This window comes from Eumetopias jubatus, unplaced genomic scaffold (genome assembly GCF_037043125.1).
Source record: "Eumetopias jubatus isolate StellerSeaLion01/CBP00866 unplaced genomic scaffold, mEumJub1_p1.0 scaffold_3, whole genome shotgun sequence".
In the NCBI taxonomy this organism is placed as follows: domain Eukaryota; kingdom Metazoa; phylum Chordata; class Mammalia; order Carnivora; family Otariidae; genus Eumetopias; species Eumetopias jubatus.
The window spans coordinates 9,817,950-9,833,211 of NW_028274809.1; the positions used below are offsets into that span (position 1 = coordinate 9,817,950).

The following is a 15,262-nucleotide window of genomic DNA, read 5'->3' on the forward strand; positions in this document are numbered from 1 at the left end:
ATCCACCACACAATAATTTGAGAAGACAGTACAGTAATCACGTTACTGTCCTGAGGAGGAATAAATGTCAACTTAGAATTTCTAATCTTGCAAAAAAATTCTGTCAAGGCAAATTTGCAAATATAACACTTGGAGAGTCTGCCACTTGAGACCACGCACTAAAAGAACCAAAAGGATTAAATCGGCTGCGGCGCCTGGGTGGTTCAGTTGGTTGGGCGACGGCCTTTGGCTCAGGTCGTGGTCCTGGAGTCTCGGGATCGAGTCCCGCATCAGGCTCCCTGCTCAGCGGGGAGTCTGCTTCTCCCTCTGACCCTCTCCCCTCTCATGTTCTCTCTCACTCTCTCTCTCAAATAAATAAATAAAATCTAAAAAAAAAAGAAAGAATTAAATCAGCTGAACCAAAAAAAGAGCTCTTTCCCATCTTGCAAGATGGCAGGTGATTAAGTGGAGACGCTGGAAACAAAGGAGAAGAAACTGGAAGCCAAGAAGGCTAATGCTAGTGGCAAGGTTAAGAAGGTTAACTGAACATAATAAAAAAATTAAAAAAAAAAAAGAGGGGGAACCTCAAGGCTAAAACACCAAAGGTATTTAAAGTAAAACCACAGAATAAGGAAGAATTGGCAAATACACAATCACGTGGGAGAACTGAACACATCTCTGTGCAAACCCAGAAGACTCTAATTTAGAAGATTGAGACAACAAAGTTGTGCTTGATAAAGATGTGTATGGGGAGAAGCTAGAGCCCAATGTACACTATTTTAAAGTGGCATAGAACATTTACAAATATTGACCACACATTAGTGTGCAAAGGAACTTTCACCAAATTTTAAAGAACTGGTGAGGTCAGTTGTTCAGACTGTGTTCCAGATATGCATCTTCCATTCCTATTTAACTAATAGAATACCTGCACTATTGAAGCTGTCAATGTGTCTGCACAAAACACCCTAGTTCATAACCTCCCTTTCAAACTCTCATGGCTACCAGCTTAAGATCTGATCAGTAAGGTAAGAGCAGGATATTGTTGTGGGAGGAGGGGAACTCAAGGAAAGCTTCTCACAAAAGAGATAGACCGCTGGAGGAAGGTATTTTTTGCTCTTCACCCTTTTTCCCTCTGTCGGCCTAACACATTGACACACAGCTGGAGCTCAGGAAGCACTTTGGACAATGGCATGATCTTTTTTTTTTTTTATTTTTAAAGATTTATTTATTTATTTATTTGAGAGAGAGAGAGAGAGAGAGAGAGAGAGAGCTGGGGGAAGGGCAGAGGGAGAGGGACAAGCAGACTCCCTGCTAAGCAGGGAGCCCGATATGGGGTTGGTGTTCGATCCCAGGACTCTGAGATCATGACCTGAGCTGCAGGCAGACGCTTAACTGACTGAGCCACCCAGGCGCCCCTGGACAATGACATGATCTTGACAGTGACTGAATTGAAAGACAGAAGAAGCTCCAAAGTGAAGGGCCTAAAGTAATCAAAACAAATTTGAAAAAGAAAAACAAAATGAGAGGTCTTAAACTACCAGATTTCAGCACTTATTACAAAGCTATTGTAATGGAGATGGTGTAGTATTGGCATAAAGATAAGACATACAGGTAAATAGAAAAGAAAGTCCAAAAATACAGCTAAACACATATGGGCAACTGACTAACAACAAGGATGTCAAGGTAATTGACTCATTAATTCAATGCACAAATGGTCTGGAACGACTGGATATCTGAATGCCAAAAAAAAGAGGAAAGAGAAAAAGAAAGAAAGAAAGAAAGAAAGAAAGAAAGAAAGAAAGAAAGAAAGAAAGAAAGAAAGAAAGGAAGGAAGGAAGGAAGGAAGCAAGGAAGGAAGGAAGGAAAGAAGGAAGAAAGAATCCTTACCTCATACCATATGCAAAAATTAACTCAAACTGGATCACAGATCTAAATGTAAGAGCTAAAAACCATCAAAGTCTTGAAGAAAATATGGTATCTTGAGCAAAGATTTCTTAAATAGAACTGAAAAGTCACAGATTATAAAAAATACTGTTAGACTTCAAAATAAATTTTGCTCTTTGACGCTGCTGAGAAAATGAACAGAGAGGCTACAGATTGTATGGTATATAAAGAACAAAGGACTTGTATCCAGACTATATTAATAACTTTACAACTAGAAAATAAACAATCCAAATAAGTATGGATAAAAGATTTGAATAGACACTTCACTAAATGAGATCTATGGGTGGCAACCAAATACATAAAAAGATGTTCAGCACCATTACTCATTAAGAAAATGCAAATTAAAACTATAAATTACCATTACACACCTATGAGGATAGCTAAAATTAAGATTAGCAATACCAAGTGTTGGTAAATATATGGAGTAATGGGAACTTTCATACATTGCTGATGGGAATATAAAAAGGTACAACAACATAAAAAATACTTTAGCAGATCCTTAAAATGTTGAACATGTACTTATGTTCAGATGACCCAGTATTATCACTCCTATGTATTTACCTAAGAAAAATTGAATCATATGTCCACCTAAAGATTTGTATGCACATGTTCCTAGAAGCTTTATTTGCAGTAGCCAAAAACTAGAAACAACTCAACATCTATCAACGGCGAGTAGGTCTGTGGAATATCCATATAATGAAATACTTCTCAGAGTAAATGGAGTAACTAATGATGCACATACCAGCATGGATGTGTCTCAAAACTTTATGCTAAGTGGAAGAGCCACATATTGAAAAACTTTATACTGTCTGTATACCGTATGAATTCATTTATATGAAATTCCAGAAAAGATAAAACTACAGTGATAAAAACAGATCAGCTGTTGTCAAGAGCCAGAGGGTGGAAAAACGGACACAGGTCCACTGGATGATGGAAATGTTACATGTGATGATCGTGGTGGCATTACATGACAGAACACATTTGTTAAAACTCATCTAGTCATCCCTTAACAGTGATGACTGCTATTGTATGAAATTATATCTCAACAAAGCTGATAAGAAAAGTAAAAATGTGCAAGATCTACAGAAAGAAAACCAAAACTCTGAAGAACATAGAACATGATCTGAATAAATGTGTGATTCATTCTCCTTCAATTCTACTCAAATTAATCTGCAAGTTTTGTGTATTTCAATACACAATGTATTTTCAGTCAGGGTCCCAAAAGAATTGGGGAGGGATTGGGGGAAAATCTTGACTGATTTTAAAACTCATCCACACTGAGCAAGCCAGGATTACTGATCTTTTGACATCTCTTTTCTGATGCTCCTCCCTGCACTTTTTACTTTTTTCCTTGCAAAAGAAAATATAATGAGTAGGAATAGCAAAATATACTTGAGAGCTTTGTAATTAAACCAATTTGCTATGCATTAGAAATGAACAGACCAATGTTTCAGAGTAGAGTGCGGGCACAGATCCACAAATACAGGGAAAGGCACAGAAAAAAAGGACATTTCAAGTCATGAGGAAAAACGCATGGGGCTTATTTCTTGAAATTTTTGTCTCACATAAAACACAAAAAGGTGAATTATTATAGATTTAAACATTAAAAAGCATTAAGTACTTCAGATATTCTGGAAGCAAATATAAATATTTTTAAAATTTTGAGGTGGGAAATATCCTTGTAAATTTTAAGTATAACTTAGAAAACGTAAAGAAAAAGCCTGACAGGGTTTACTACATAAAATTTTCCAACTTCCTTAGGACAAAAGAGAATACAAACCAGAAAGAATATATATATATATATATATATATATATATATATATATATATATATAAATAGTCCTATGTTTGTTCAGCATGGTTAAAAAAAAGAAAAAAGAAAAGGCCAGCAGGATTGTATCACTAGCAACGCACATGTACGAGGCATTTTTAGGAGAAAAACAAATGACCAATAATAACTGAAAAGTGCTCAACCACAACAAAAGTGAAAGCAATGCAAATTAAAACAGGAGTGAAACAAAAATTTTTACAGGTAAAATGTTAAATGTTTGTAGTGTCTTGTGCATGAAATACTGACTTAAAGTAAAGAAAATCTAACAGTATGAATAGATTTATTTAGATTTACGAGAAAATTCTAAATGTGTTAATACATGCATAATGATGTAATAGATGGTGATTAACATAACATAATAATAAAAAATAAATAAATAAATACATGCATAGAAAAAAATCTGAGATCATATATTTTTTAAATATTTTTTTAAAGATTTTGTTTATTTGAGAGAGAGAGAATGAGAGAGAGCACAAGAGGGAAGAGGGTCAGAGGGAGAAGCAGACTCCCTGCTGAGCAGGGAGCCCAATGTGGGACTCGATCCCGGGACTCCAGCATCATGACCTGAGCCGAAGGCAGTCGCTTAACCACCTGAGCCACCCAGGCGCCCTATTTTTTTAATATTTAAAGATTAATTTATTATTTGAGAAAGAGAGAGTACGAGCACACATGCACATGCACATTGGGGGAGGGGCAGAGAGAGAGGGAGAGAGAAACCCAAGCAGACCCTGAGCTAAGCGTGGAGCCTGACCCAGGGGCTTGAACCCACAACCCCAAGATTACTACCCCAGCCAAAACCAAGAGTCCAATGCTCAAGCGACTGCACCACCCAGGCACCCCAACAAAGATCGTATATTTAAAAATAAATAAAAAAAATAAAGATGTGAGCATTTTGAAAAATATATAAATTACTATTTTAAAAGACATAATCTAACCTATAAAGGTGAAATATTCCTTTTCTAATTTTTTTGGTCTTATGAAAAGTGTTAGTTCTCTATTGCTGCTGCAATAAATTGCCATAAACTTTGTGCCTTAAAACAATGCAAATTTATTATCTTATAGTTCTGAAGGTCAGAAATCTGAGACAAGTCTCATAGGGCTAAAATCAAGGTGTCTACAGGGCTTTGTTCCTTACTGGAGGCTATAGGGGATAATCCATTTCTTTACTTTCTCCAGCTTCTGAATGCTGCCCACATTTCTTGGCTCACTGCCCCGCCTTCATCTTCAAACCAGCTACACCGCCTATCTCTGATCATTATCCCGTCATCACATATCCCTTTCTCCACAACAGGGAAGGGCTTCTGATTTTAAGGACCCGTGTGACTTAATTGGGGCCACCCACATTATCCAGGACAATCTCTCCATCTCAAGATCCTTAGCTTAATCACACCCTCAAAGTCTCTTGCCATGTCAGGTAACGGGTTACAGGTTCCAGAACTCGGGACATGGACGTCCCTGTTTCTGTTGATAGAAGATCCGTAGGGATCATAGCACTCTCGTGTATGTCATGGGGATCTCCTCCATTAGACAGACTCTTCCACAGATCATTCCTATACAATCATGTACCTAGTTTTTACTTTTGCTGACATGGCCGAGGGGACCTGTGAGTCACATCCTTAATCCCTTCAAAGAACCTTTTCCTTGGGACCGAATACTCTGACCGTTCACTACTTCTGGCGCATTAGCAGAAAGTTGTAGGGCCATACTCTTGGTTATCACTACAGACCACACTTTTTCCAACAGTGAAGCTCCAAATTTTAGCACCTTTTGCAGCTTGGAAAGGCTGAGAATTTTTCCAATCATCAAGTCCAGATTCCTTTTGCTAAGCAGTTCTTCCTTCAATTTACCTCTTTCCCCTTACATTTTACTATGAGCAGCAAAATGAAACCAGTTGCACCTTTATCACTTTGCTTAGAAACTTCCTTAGCTATTTACCCAGAAAGTTCGGCCTTCCACATTATGGGCAGGACAGAATTTTGCTAAGTTTTCTGACACTATATACTAAGGATCTCCTTTTCTCTAGTTTCCAAAACCACGTTCCTTGTTTCCTTCAGAGCCCTCACCAGTGACACCTCGAACTTCCATATTTCTACCGAGTCTTCATGATGATTTGCATGTCCTCTAAGACAAAATAGGCTTTCTCTACCATGTTCTGCACGTCCAAGCTTTCTCTAGCAGAGTCTTCAGCCCCGTATTTCTAACAGACTGCTCAAGGCAATCTAGACATTTTCTATCATTCCACTTAAAATACTTCCCTCTGCCCACTATCCAATTCCAAAGCCATTTCCACATTTTTAGGAATGCGTTACAGCTGCACTACACCTCCAATAACCAAAGTCTGGATTACTCTTCTATTGCTGCCATAACAAATGACTACAAATTTAGTGGCTTAAAACAACATAAATTTATTATCTCACAGTTGTGTTGATTAGAAGTGACAAGAGTCAGTAGGCCTTCACTCCTTCCCGGAGGCTGTACAGTAGAATACATTTCCTTGACTTTCCCAGCTTCCAGAGGTCATCCATATTCCTGCTTCCTTTCCTCCATCTTCCTCCTCCTCTAGCCAGCAATATGGTGTCTCTCTGTGACTATCTTCCATGGCCACCCCCCTCTCTCCACAGCCAGGAACAGCTACTCCATTATATCGGGTGTAGCCAGATAATCCAGAACAATATCCTCTTCCAAGGTCCCTACCTTAATTACATCTGTAAAATCTCTTTTGCTGTGTAAGATAATAGAGAATACAAATTCCAGAGATTAAGATATGGACATCTTTGGGCAGACATCATATTATTATCACCTATTATTGTAAATAGTAATAATGCAACTCTAGCATCGAAAACCTCATTTTTAACATCGAAAGCAAGCAAAATCTTAGACGCTCTTACTTCTCTTCCTCTTGAGTTTTCCTGAAGAAGAGTTGTTTCCAAGATCCACAGTATCTGGAGAATAACAGGTGAGGGTGAGGAAACAGAAGTGAATAAATAAAAGTTACAAATTTTAGGATTATTCATACTGCAGAAGACTTGAATTTATAAAGATGTTTGGGTTATCATTTCTCTCTTCCCTCTAAAGGGACTAAAAACCTACTGAATTGAGAACTAGGAGTCCAGGACGGGCTCTGGGTCTTCCTTTGTTTCTCAACAGTACTTGGAAAAACACTGAAATACCTGTGTACTTTAGTTTACCCAGGGATATTTGTCTAGGTCTTGAGATTTTTTGTGAGGATTAAATAAAATCTTATGGGCAAACATTTACAGGAAATCACTAGATAAACCAGCAACACGCTAGAGGGCATCCATCAAAAATATGTGCTAGATTAAGAATAGTCTTTCCTCCTGACAAGCAAGTGGCATCACTAGTTGTCTTTTGAGATTTTTCTAAGGTTGTGACAAAATGACACTGTTCTCTACTAGCAGAAGTATGCTTGGCTTTCTCGGGCTCCACAGAAGATTGGGTGTGACAGGGACGGAAATCACCGTGTAAATACAAGACCTTATTATTAGTAGACTAATGTAGTAAACAAGATACTGCCATCTTTAAGAGCGTATTTCTACTACATCACTCATGTATAATCAGCAGGGCCCATCCTGTTGAACGCAACTTTATAATGATCTCTTGCCTCTCTACTATTCCCAAAAGGGTCAGGTCAGGCAAAGCAGGGAACAGGATACTGGGATGGACGGGACCACCTGCCACCACCCTGGCCCTAGAGTCACCCCCATCCCTCGACCCTCCGGTAACCTTACCCATCACGTCACATGCTTGGCTACTCGCAGTACTTGCTTCTGGACCTTCTGGCACATCTTTCGAGAAGCACATAACGCAGGAACACTTCTTATTTCCATATGCTGGGAGCTCAGCTCCTGGGCCAGAATTGTGATGTGTGAAGACTTTCGTTTACCCCAGGGATCCCGTTTTCTGTACCCTTCTTGATCTCCCCTTCCCTGCTTCTTCCTCTGAAATCTTCCATTGACCCTCCCCATCTCTGGCCTTTCCTTTAAGTACCCCTTTTTCCTCCCTTGTCTTTTTCTCTTTATCAGCCTCTGTTTCTGTTTTTCATTATTCTTTCAGTCATAATTACCTTGTCCATCATAGGGTAGTAGGCTGGAAACAAGCTCTTCTGATTCTTCCTCTCTATTCATTTGGAGAGTTTCTAGTTCGCCAGCTACTAAAGAGAAGCAAGAAAATTACAGTCCATGGATCCTGAGAGTGATGAGGGAAGATTTTCTGGTGCTCTCACGCTGCACCCTGATATTCTGAGCTAAAATGAACTGCCTTCTGGGAGAAGACTACACCTGCTCTAATAATCACAACCTAGAGCTGCCAAAGCCATGCTTTCCCCATCTTTTGTACCTCATTCTGCTTTCTTTACGCCTACTTTTCTACCTGTAGCCCTAAGAATAAAGTAAAAGGATCTTATCCTTCCAGGAAAAACCAACTGTTCTTTGAAAGTTGTAACAAGTAATTACCAGAACGGTTTTTAAACTCATCCCAATTGGCCCATCACGACTTACATCACTAACCACATTTAAAGCCAGCCAATCAGTGACAGCCTTACACTTCTGAAAATCAGCCAATCCGCCACACTCCAGAAAGCCTGTGTCTATGACTAAATGATAACCTGGTTATAAACACTCCCCGGGTCTGAAAGTCTGCAGTTCCTGAACTACAAGCTTCCTAAAACTCTACCTAAAAGCAATTTCCTTTTTAAAAGAACTATGCCCGGTAAATACCATACCTCCTTCCACCATGCACCTTGCTTAGCACGCAATAAATCCTTCCTTTAGCTTCAGAGATGGCATGATGGTCTATCCCTCCAAAAATGGATTTCCCACCAACCCATCTTGAAGACTCTTGTTTAGCAATGTCTTGTGGGGATCCTTGGGCCAATAGGTATAAATCCACTGCCTCTTTTGCCCAACTCAGATTGTCTTCCTGATCAATCCATCTCAACAACGACTTGAACTCTGACTTGTTTCACTGAGTTCTGATTTCTGAATTAATCTTATTACTTAAAGATGTATATGCAATTAGACACGAAGTAGTTAGACATTTTGGTTTGGAGGTGCAGCATTTAACAAATATTCTGTTAATATTTTTTATTCTTCTATGGTTTCATTTACTCTTACTTTTGTCTATTTTTCAAAAGCTTTGTCTTATGTGTTTGATTGCTCCTGATTTTCTTGTGCTTCTTGAATGTTAGAAGAAAGTGATCCAAAGCAAATAACCCTGGAGGGTTACATGGTTTAAGGGAGGCATCACCCTGATAAGTCCCCTATCCAAAACTAATGAATGGATGTGGGTCCATTAAATAGTAGTTAATTTGTGCAAAGATATTTGGTCACCCTTGGTCTTGAATCCCTCACCAAAACCTTTTGTCAATTTGTGAAACAAAATCATTTTGTTTAGCACATAATCTGAGGTCAACTACTATCAGGTAATCAATCATATGTTCCCACTGTAGTCTCTGCTCGGTGGATGAACCCATTACTCCATTCACTTGTAGGACACCATTCACACTAAGGACTGCATATGGTGCTATTTGTCATGATTGTGTCTTGGCCAAAGCTACAGTCTCCCACTGACAGAACTCCACTTCCTCTTTGTACTCTCAGAAACATTCTTGCACTTGTCTTAATAAATGGCAAAATTTCACCAAAGGTAACTTTGGGTTTCAAAGGGGAACTCCGGACATGTCAAAAGTAAACAGGGCTTTTAATAGTATTTCTGAAAGAGAGAGAAAGATGACCAAAAGTTCCCATGTCCCAACCAGTAACTGCTACTTTCAGACCATCATCAAACAGTTTCTTTCCTTTTTAAAAAGTCCCTATAAATTTAATAGGAAGGACCTATTCTGTAAATGAAACTACCAGATTAAGGGGCCCCTGGGTGGCTAAGTCGGTTAAGCATCTGCCTTTGGCTCAGGTCATGATCTCTGGGTCCCGGCATCAAGCGCCATGTCATGCTCCCTGCTCAGCAGTGAGTCTGCTTCTCCCTCTCTCTCTCTGCCCTTGCCCCCTGCTCCTGTGCTCTCTCTTTCTCTCCAATAAATAAATAAAATCTTTTTTTCAAAAAAAGAAACTACCAGATTAAATGTACTAAAGGAAGAATAACTTTAGGATTCTTAGAAAATTCTCCTACATATAATCAATTTATAATTGATCTCAACATTAGTATGTCTACACTATGCATGATTCAAGATCTGCAGGCGATCAACAAAGTAGGTATATCTCACTTCTCTGTAGTGCCTAACCTAATTACTATAACTCTTTTCTAAAGCCAGATTCTTTTCTTTAATATATTTATGCTCAGCTTTGTTTGATGTCCCACTTGATAAGAATAGCTTATATTATTTACTTGGGAAAGTCAATGGCTTGTCTGGACTGTTATTTTCTAGAAATATACTTAAGTCTCATTGTAGTAGGCAGAATTCTCAATGTCCACTCAAGATTTCCTTCCCTGACCCCAGGGACTGCAAATATCATGAGATATCACCTCCATTTTTAGGCAGAGTTGATGTTAAGAAAAAGAGGCTATCAACATGAGAGATAACCAATGCTGGTGAGGATGTGGGAAAAAGGAAGCCTTGGTGCACTGTTGGTAGGATGTGCACCAAGGCTTCAATGTGGTATAGCCACTATGAAGAACAGTATGAGGGTTCCTCAAAAAAACTAAAAATTAGAACTGTCATATCATCCAGCCACTCCACTTCTGGGTATATATCCAATGGAAACAAAATAAGTATGTCAAGGAGGTATCTGTGCCCCCATGCTCATTTCAACATTGTTTACAATAGCCAAGACATGGAAACAATCTAAGTGTCCATCAACAGATGAATGGATAAAGCAAATGTGGTAGACAGATATATATACACACAAAATGGAATACTATTCATCCATTTAAAAAAAAAAAAAAAGGAAATCCTGCCATTTGCCCTCCCTTACCTGATCCACTTTCTGGTGGCAAGCTCAAGTCTTCCTGGGGTTCTTCTTCATCACACATTTCTAAACAGGCACTGCTACCTTCTGCTGAACAGAATAAAATCCCTTAGTGGATCCAGCATATGACCAATAGAAATCATAGCAGGAAACCCACCCTGACAACCAAGGTGGCTCAAGTATCTTCCAGGTGGGAATGTCCCTGCCCTCAGACCCTCCTGCCTTAGAGTTCACCTGACCTGGGAGTTAACATGGCTCGTGTCACTATCACCAGAGGCTGAGAATGGTCCACCTATCCCCCTCCCTTCCCATACACCGAATTCTCTCTCTTTTTGAACCTTTTCACTTGGCTTCACACATTTCTTCCGTATGTATAAGTGAAGGGGAGCAGCGGAGGAGAGGAGAAGGGAGGGGAAATTTTCCTCCTTGTAGACAGAAAAAACAGATTTGGTTAATGAAATGGGAACTGAAATCATACTTACCTTCCGCATCACATAGCAGTTGCCTGAGCACCTCCTCTGGTTCTTCTTCACTGATCATTTGGGGAGCTTCAGGATCACAGGACCCTGAAGGGAAATACGGAAATGAGCTGAGCCAGGATGTTCAGAGCACAGGTGAGCTGCCCTTCCGGAAAAGGGACATCTAGTCGAAGGACCCCACCTGAGATTCAACCAAGCCCTCCTTCCCCTGACTCTCCTACTCTCTGCTTCTCCGTTTCCTTCCCATAGATCTGTCTCCAGACATTTCCGCGTCTGCACTAGGAGAATATTTGTGCATCCTTGATTTTGTGGACTCCATTCCCCCGACTTCTCTTGTCTCTTTACTTTTCTATTTTTTTTCCCTCAATGGTGATCTTCATCTTTTCTTTCCTGCTTATTCCTCCTAGCTCTGTTCTTCCAGGTCTCTCCAATCCCTAAAAGAGAGTCCATTCCTTCTGTCACTGTCTCTCTTGATTTCTTCCCCTTCCTACTGCGAAGTGGAAGTTTCTCTGCTTTAGGCCCTGTTCTGTTCCCTCTGGGAGCCACAGATCGCCCCTTGGACTCTTCTTACATGTGACCACGTTGACCCCTGCTAGCCTCACACAGCCACTATCTGCAATGAAATATTCAGGTCATGGGTCTCTGCTCTTCCTCCTACTTGATCTTAGGGAAAAACAAGTATCCTTCATCTATGCTTCCATGTCTTTCTTTAAGGAGGAATAACAGCAGTTTCCCTAGCTAAGTCCTAAAGATTTATGAGGAAATCTCACTTACCAAAGTACTTTGAAAAGAAAAAAAAGCACAAAATAATCCAATAACCTGATGACAAAAATGTGACAAAAACTATAATTTGGGCTCGAAAGCCCTTAATCTTTCCTTCTGACAAATAGATCACAGAACCATGTTCTGTTTGAAGCCTACCCAAGGTTATGACAATATAATAATAATATTAAGCACTAGATACATACTTAACTTTTATTCTTTATAGAAAATAAGAAGTAGGCAGAGGTTAAAATCACAATACTGAGTCCTTCCTATAAATAGACATAAAGAATGTGAAGGAAAAAAGACACTGTCTTTGCCAGTATTTATCTACCACAACATGAAGAGGGAATACATCTGTTCTAACAATAAGGGCCATGCTGTTCAGCTCTGAATTCAGCTTCCTGATATCCTGCAGCCCAGGGCTGGCAATCCCTTCCTTACCTTGCCCACATGTTGGTGGGGAGCTCAAGGCTTCCTGAGGCTCTTCTTCATCACTGGTCTCCCCGTGGGCATTGCTGTGCTCTGCAGAAAGGAATGAAATGCCCCAGTCATCTCAGTACACAATCAGGGGAGATCATGGTGGGAAAACTCATCGTGAGGACATGGGACACTCAGGTATCTGCTAGGTGGGACTGCCCCTGTCCCAAACCATCTGGTCAATCTCTGGGCTCACCTGGCCTGCAGGTTGACTCACTCCTGTGGCCATCACCAGAGCCTGAGGACCATCCACCATCTTCCTCCTCTCATGTACACCTAATTCTCTCTCTACTTCTTCCCCTTTTTCATTGTCCCTCCTCATTACTTCTGTCTCTGCCCTTATCTCTTGCTGCCAGTGTCTCTAGGTGCTTCTTTTTGTTTGGACGTGTTTCTGTCTCCTTTTCTTCTCTTTCTCTCTTGCACCTCTGACACTCTTTAGTGTCTTTATTGCCTTTCCCTATCTCACTCAGTTTTTTCTTGCTCCCTTTCTTCTATGTTAGGAGAGGTATCCCTAAAATAGTACTGTAGAACCTGATCAGGAGATGGGATAAGGAGCAGACTAGGTCAAAGCAACACCACCAAACATAGGGAAAATTTGTTCTAAGGCCCACATATAAAAGAAAGATCAGAGCAGTGCAATCACTGAAAATATTTACACTCTCATGAGAGATGAGGCAGAAGCAATAGGCCGGTACCCCATGGTGAATGGGAGACACAGAGGACCACAGGAAGGACAACTGATTTAATCCGAAGGCAACAAAGATCACAGGTTTATGTGGGAAAATAATATGATCCGATTGATACCTTGCAAATAACAATCATGCTAAAGTGGAGGAAATGGACAGACTGGAAACAAGAGGAAATGGTACATTCGTGTTCTCTTTAACGAGGGAGCAAACTCTGGAGAAGGAATTTCTAGTTCCACAGAAGAAGCTGTTAGTTTCAACTTTGGAAGTGTCAGTTCCTGAAAGTCTTCTAAATGGGGAGGATTCTGTGATAAATGCCTTCAGGTACACAGACGGATGATCTTGGGAGACAGGTGTCCCTAGCAGGCAGGCACTTGAGACTCATTCTGTTACCTGGGAGAACCGAGACTGCCAGGGAGAGGGTTATCGGTCTCTGAGTATGGTCCAGGCACCACTCTCTACCTGGGGAGATTAAATCTAAAAACTCACTACTGAGATAGACACTTTTTGCTGGAAGATGTTCCTGTCTAGACTCGCACTTCAGCTTTACAAGATCCCAACTTATTCCTTCCCCAGTTTCCACCCCTTATTGATTTTTAAATTATTTTGATATAACTCTTTCTCTACATAGTTTCCTTTGTGCTTCCTTCCACATTATTATTTTGATATTTATTTGCCAAATTATTATATAATCTCTCTAATTTTCATCTCCATATCTCATTTCTTTGTGAGCTTATACCCTTTCCCGGTTGTTTCTCACTTTCTCCTTTTCTATCTCTGTTTCTCTGAGTCTTTCCTCCGGATGCCTTAAAATTTCCCTTATTTTATCTATTTTCCTCGTTCTCACAGATGCTTCCTCCCAAAGTGACAGAAGTTTTCCCCTTTTCGCTTGGACCACAGCGCCAGACAGCCTTCCCTTATCAGCTCTATGCTAACAATCTCCCGAGGGACCTTCTAAAGTGCAACCCTATCAATCATTCACAAAACTTATTCCCGTATTGCTGGTACTTCCGGAAGTAGGCTGAAAATGATCTTGTTGCCTCAATTGCCATAACCTGTTGGCACTTGGGGTTTTACTGGCATTTAATAAAACCACCCAGGCCCTTCTGCTCTGGTGCCCCAGCCTACCTTTGCTATATGTCTCCCTACGTTCTCCAGGCATGGATACCCTCTCCACTCAGGAGCTCTGCTCACCATTATTCTTAGTCTCTCTTACCGTTTTGAAAAAAAGCAAAACAGAAAATGGACACAGTCTCACCTGTATGTATGTGAATATGAAGAATAGAATGGTAGGATGGGAGAAAGGCAAGATTTTTTTCCATGCTGATCAGAAAACAAAGGCTTATTGAGGGAGTTGGGAATTTAAATCAGAATTACCTTGTCCCTCTTCTGCTGGTAGGCTGGGCATCTCCTCTAGTTCTCCTTCATTAGTCACTGGGGAAACTCTGGGATCACAGGTCACTGCAGAGAAACAAGGACATAATGGATCATGGAGGGTGATGGGAGCAGACCTCAGCATGTCCATGCCCACCAGGATGGGAAAGCAAGCCGCCTGCTCCATGCTGCCCCTGGGAACCACACTGTCTTGTTCTGCTTTCCGCCATCTTGTTATACCTCCTCGGTCCACTTCTCACCGTCCCACTTGCATTTCTGCCTCCACACATGTCTGTTTCCTAGCTGTGTATCTCTTCCATCGTCTGGGCTTCTACCCCATCTCTTGTTTTTAGGCCTTAGTTTTGTTTTTGTTTTTCAGTGATAATGTATCCATTTTCTCCTGTTACCCTATCTAGCTTTCTTACTCTAGATGTCTTCACCACGCTCTCTGTCAGTATTTTCCTTTCTCTCCCCACCAACATCAGTTTTTCCCTTATTTTTTTAAACTCAAGAAAATTTCTATTTTTTGAGGTGTCACAGGCCCAACAGCAAAAGCACTAGAAACAATTCCCCTATACTAAGGTGGGAGACTGATGATTACATTCTATTAGAGCAAAAGGGGCTGTTAAAAGTACTCTTCTGTTCACAGGCCCTTGAGAATGTTGTCAAATAGTCGAAACATTTGGAAACCCATGCCCAGTTTTTCTTTTTTCTCTTCTTAAAAATTTTTTATTTAAATTCAATTTAATTAACATATACTATATTATTAGTTTCAGAGGTAGAATT

At 40.3% G+C, this 15,262-nt stretch overlaps 1 protein-coding gene across 7 annotated transcripts in view; it reads right to left on the minus strand.

Annotated features, from left to right (window-relative positions):
- LOC114210745 (nuclear body protein SP140-like protein) overlaps window positions 1-15,262 on the minus strand; it is a 61,586-nt gene that overhangs the window by 20,906 nt on the left and 25,418 nt on the right. For 5 of the 7 annotated variants that reach the window (XM_028105045.2, XM_028105046.2, XM_028105044.2 and 2 more), the window contains 7 exons: window positions 14,480-14,563; window positions 12,381-12,461; window positions 11,178-11,261; window positions 10,702-10,785; window positions 7,839-7,925; window positions 7,504-7,620; window positions 6,643-6,696 (listed from right to left, as the gene is read on the minus strand). In XM_028105045.2, the coding sequence (XP_027960846.1) occupies window positions 6,643-6,696; window positions 7,504-7,620; window positions 7,839-7,925; window positions 10,702-10,785; window positions 11,178-11,261; window positions 12,381-12,461; window positions 14,480-14,563 (591 nt within the window). The remainder of the gene's footprint in view (window positions 1-6,642; window positions 6,697-7,503; window positions 7,621-7,838; window positions 7,926-10,701; window positions 10,786-11,177; window positions 11,262-12,380; window positions 12,462-14,479; window positions 14,564-15,262) is intronic. The other 2 variants (XM_028105042.2, XM_028105041.2) reach the window with 2 other exon arrangements.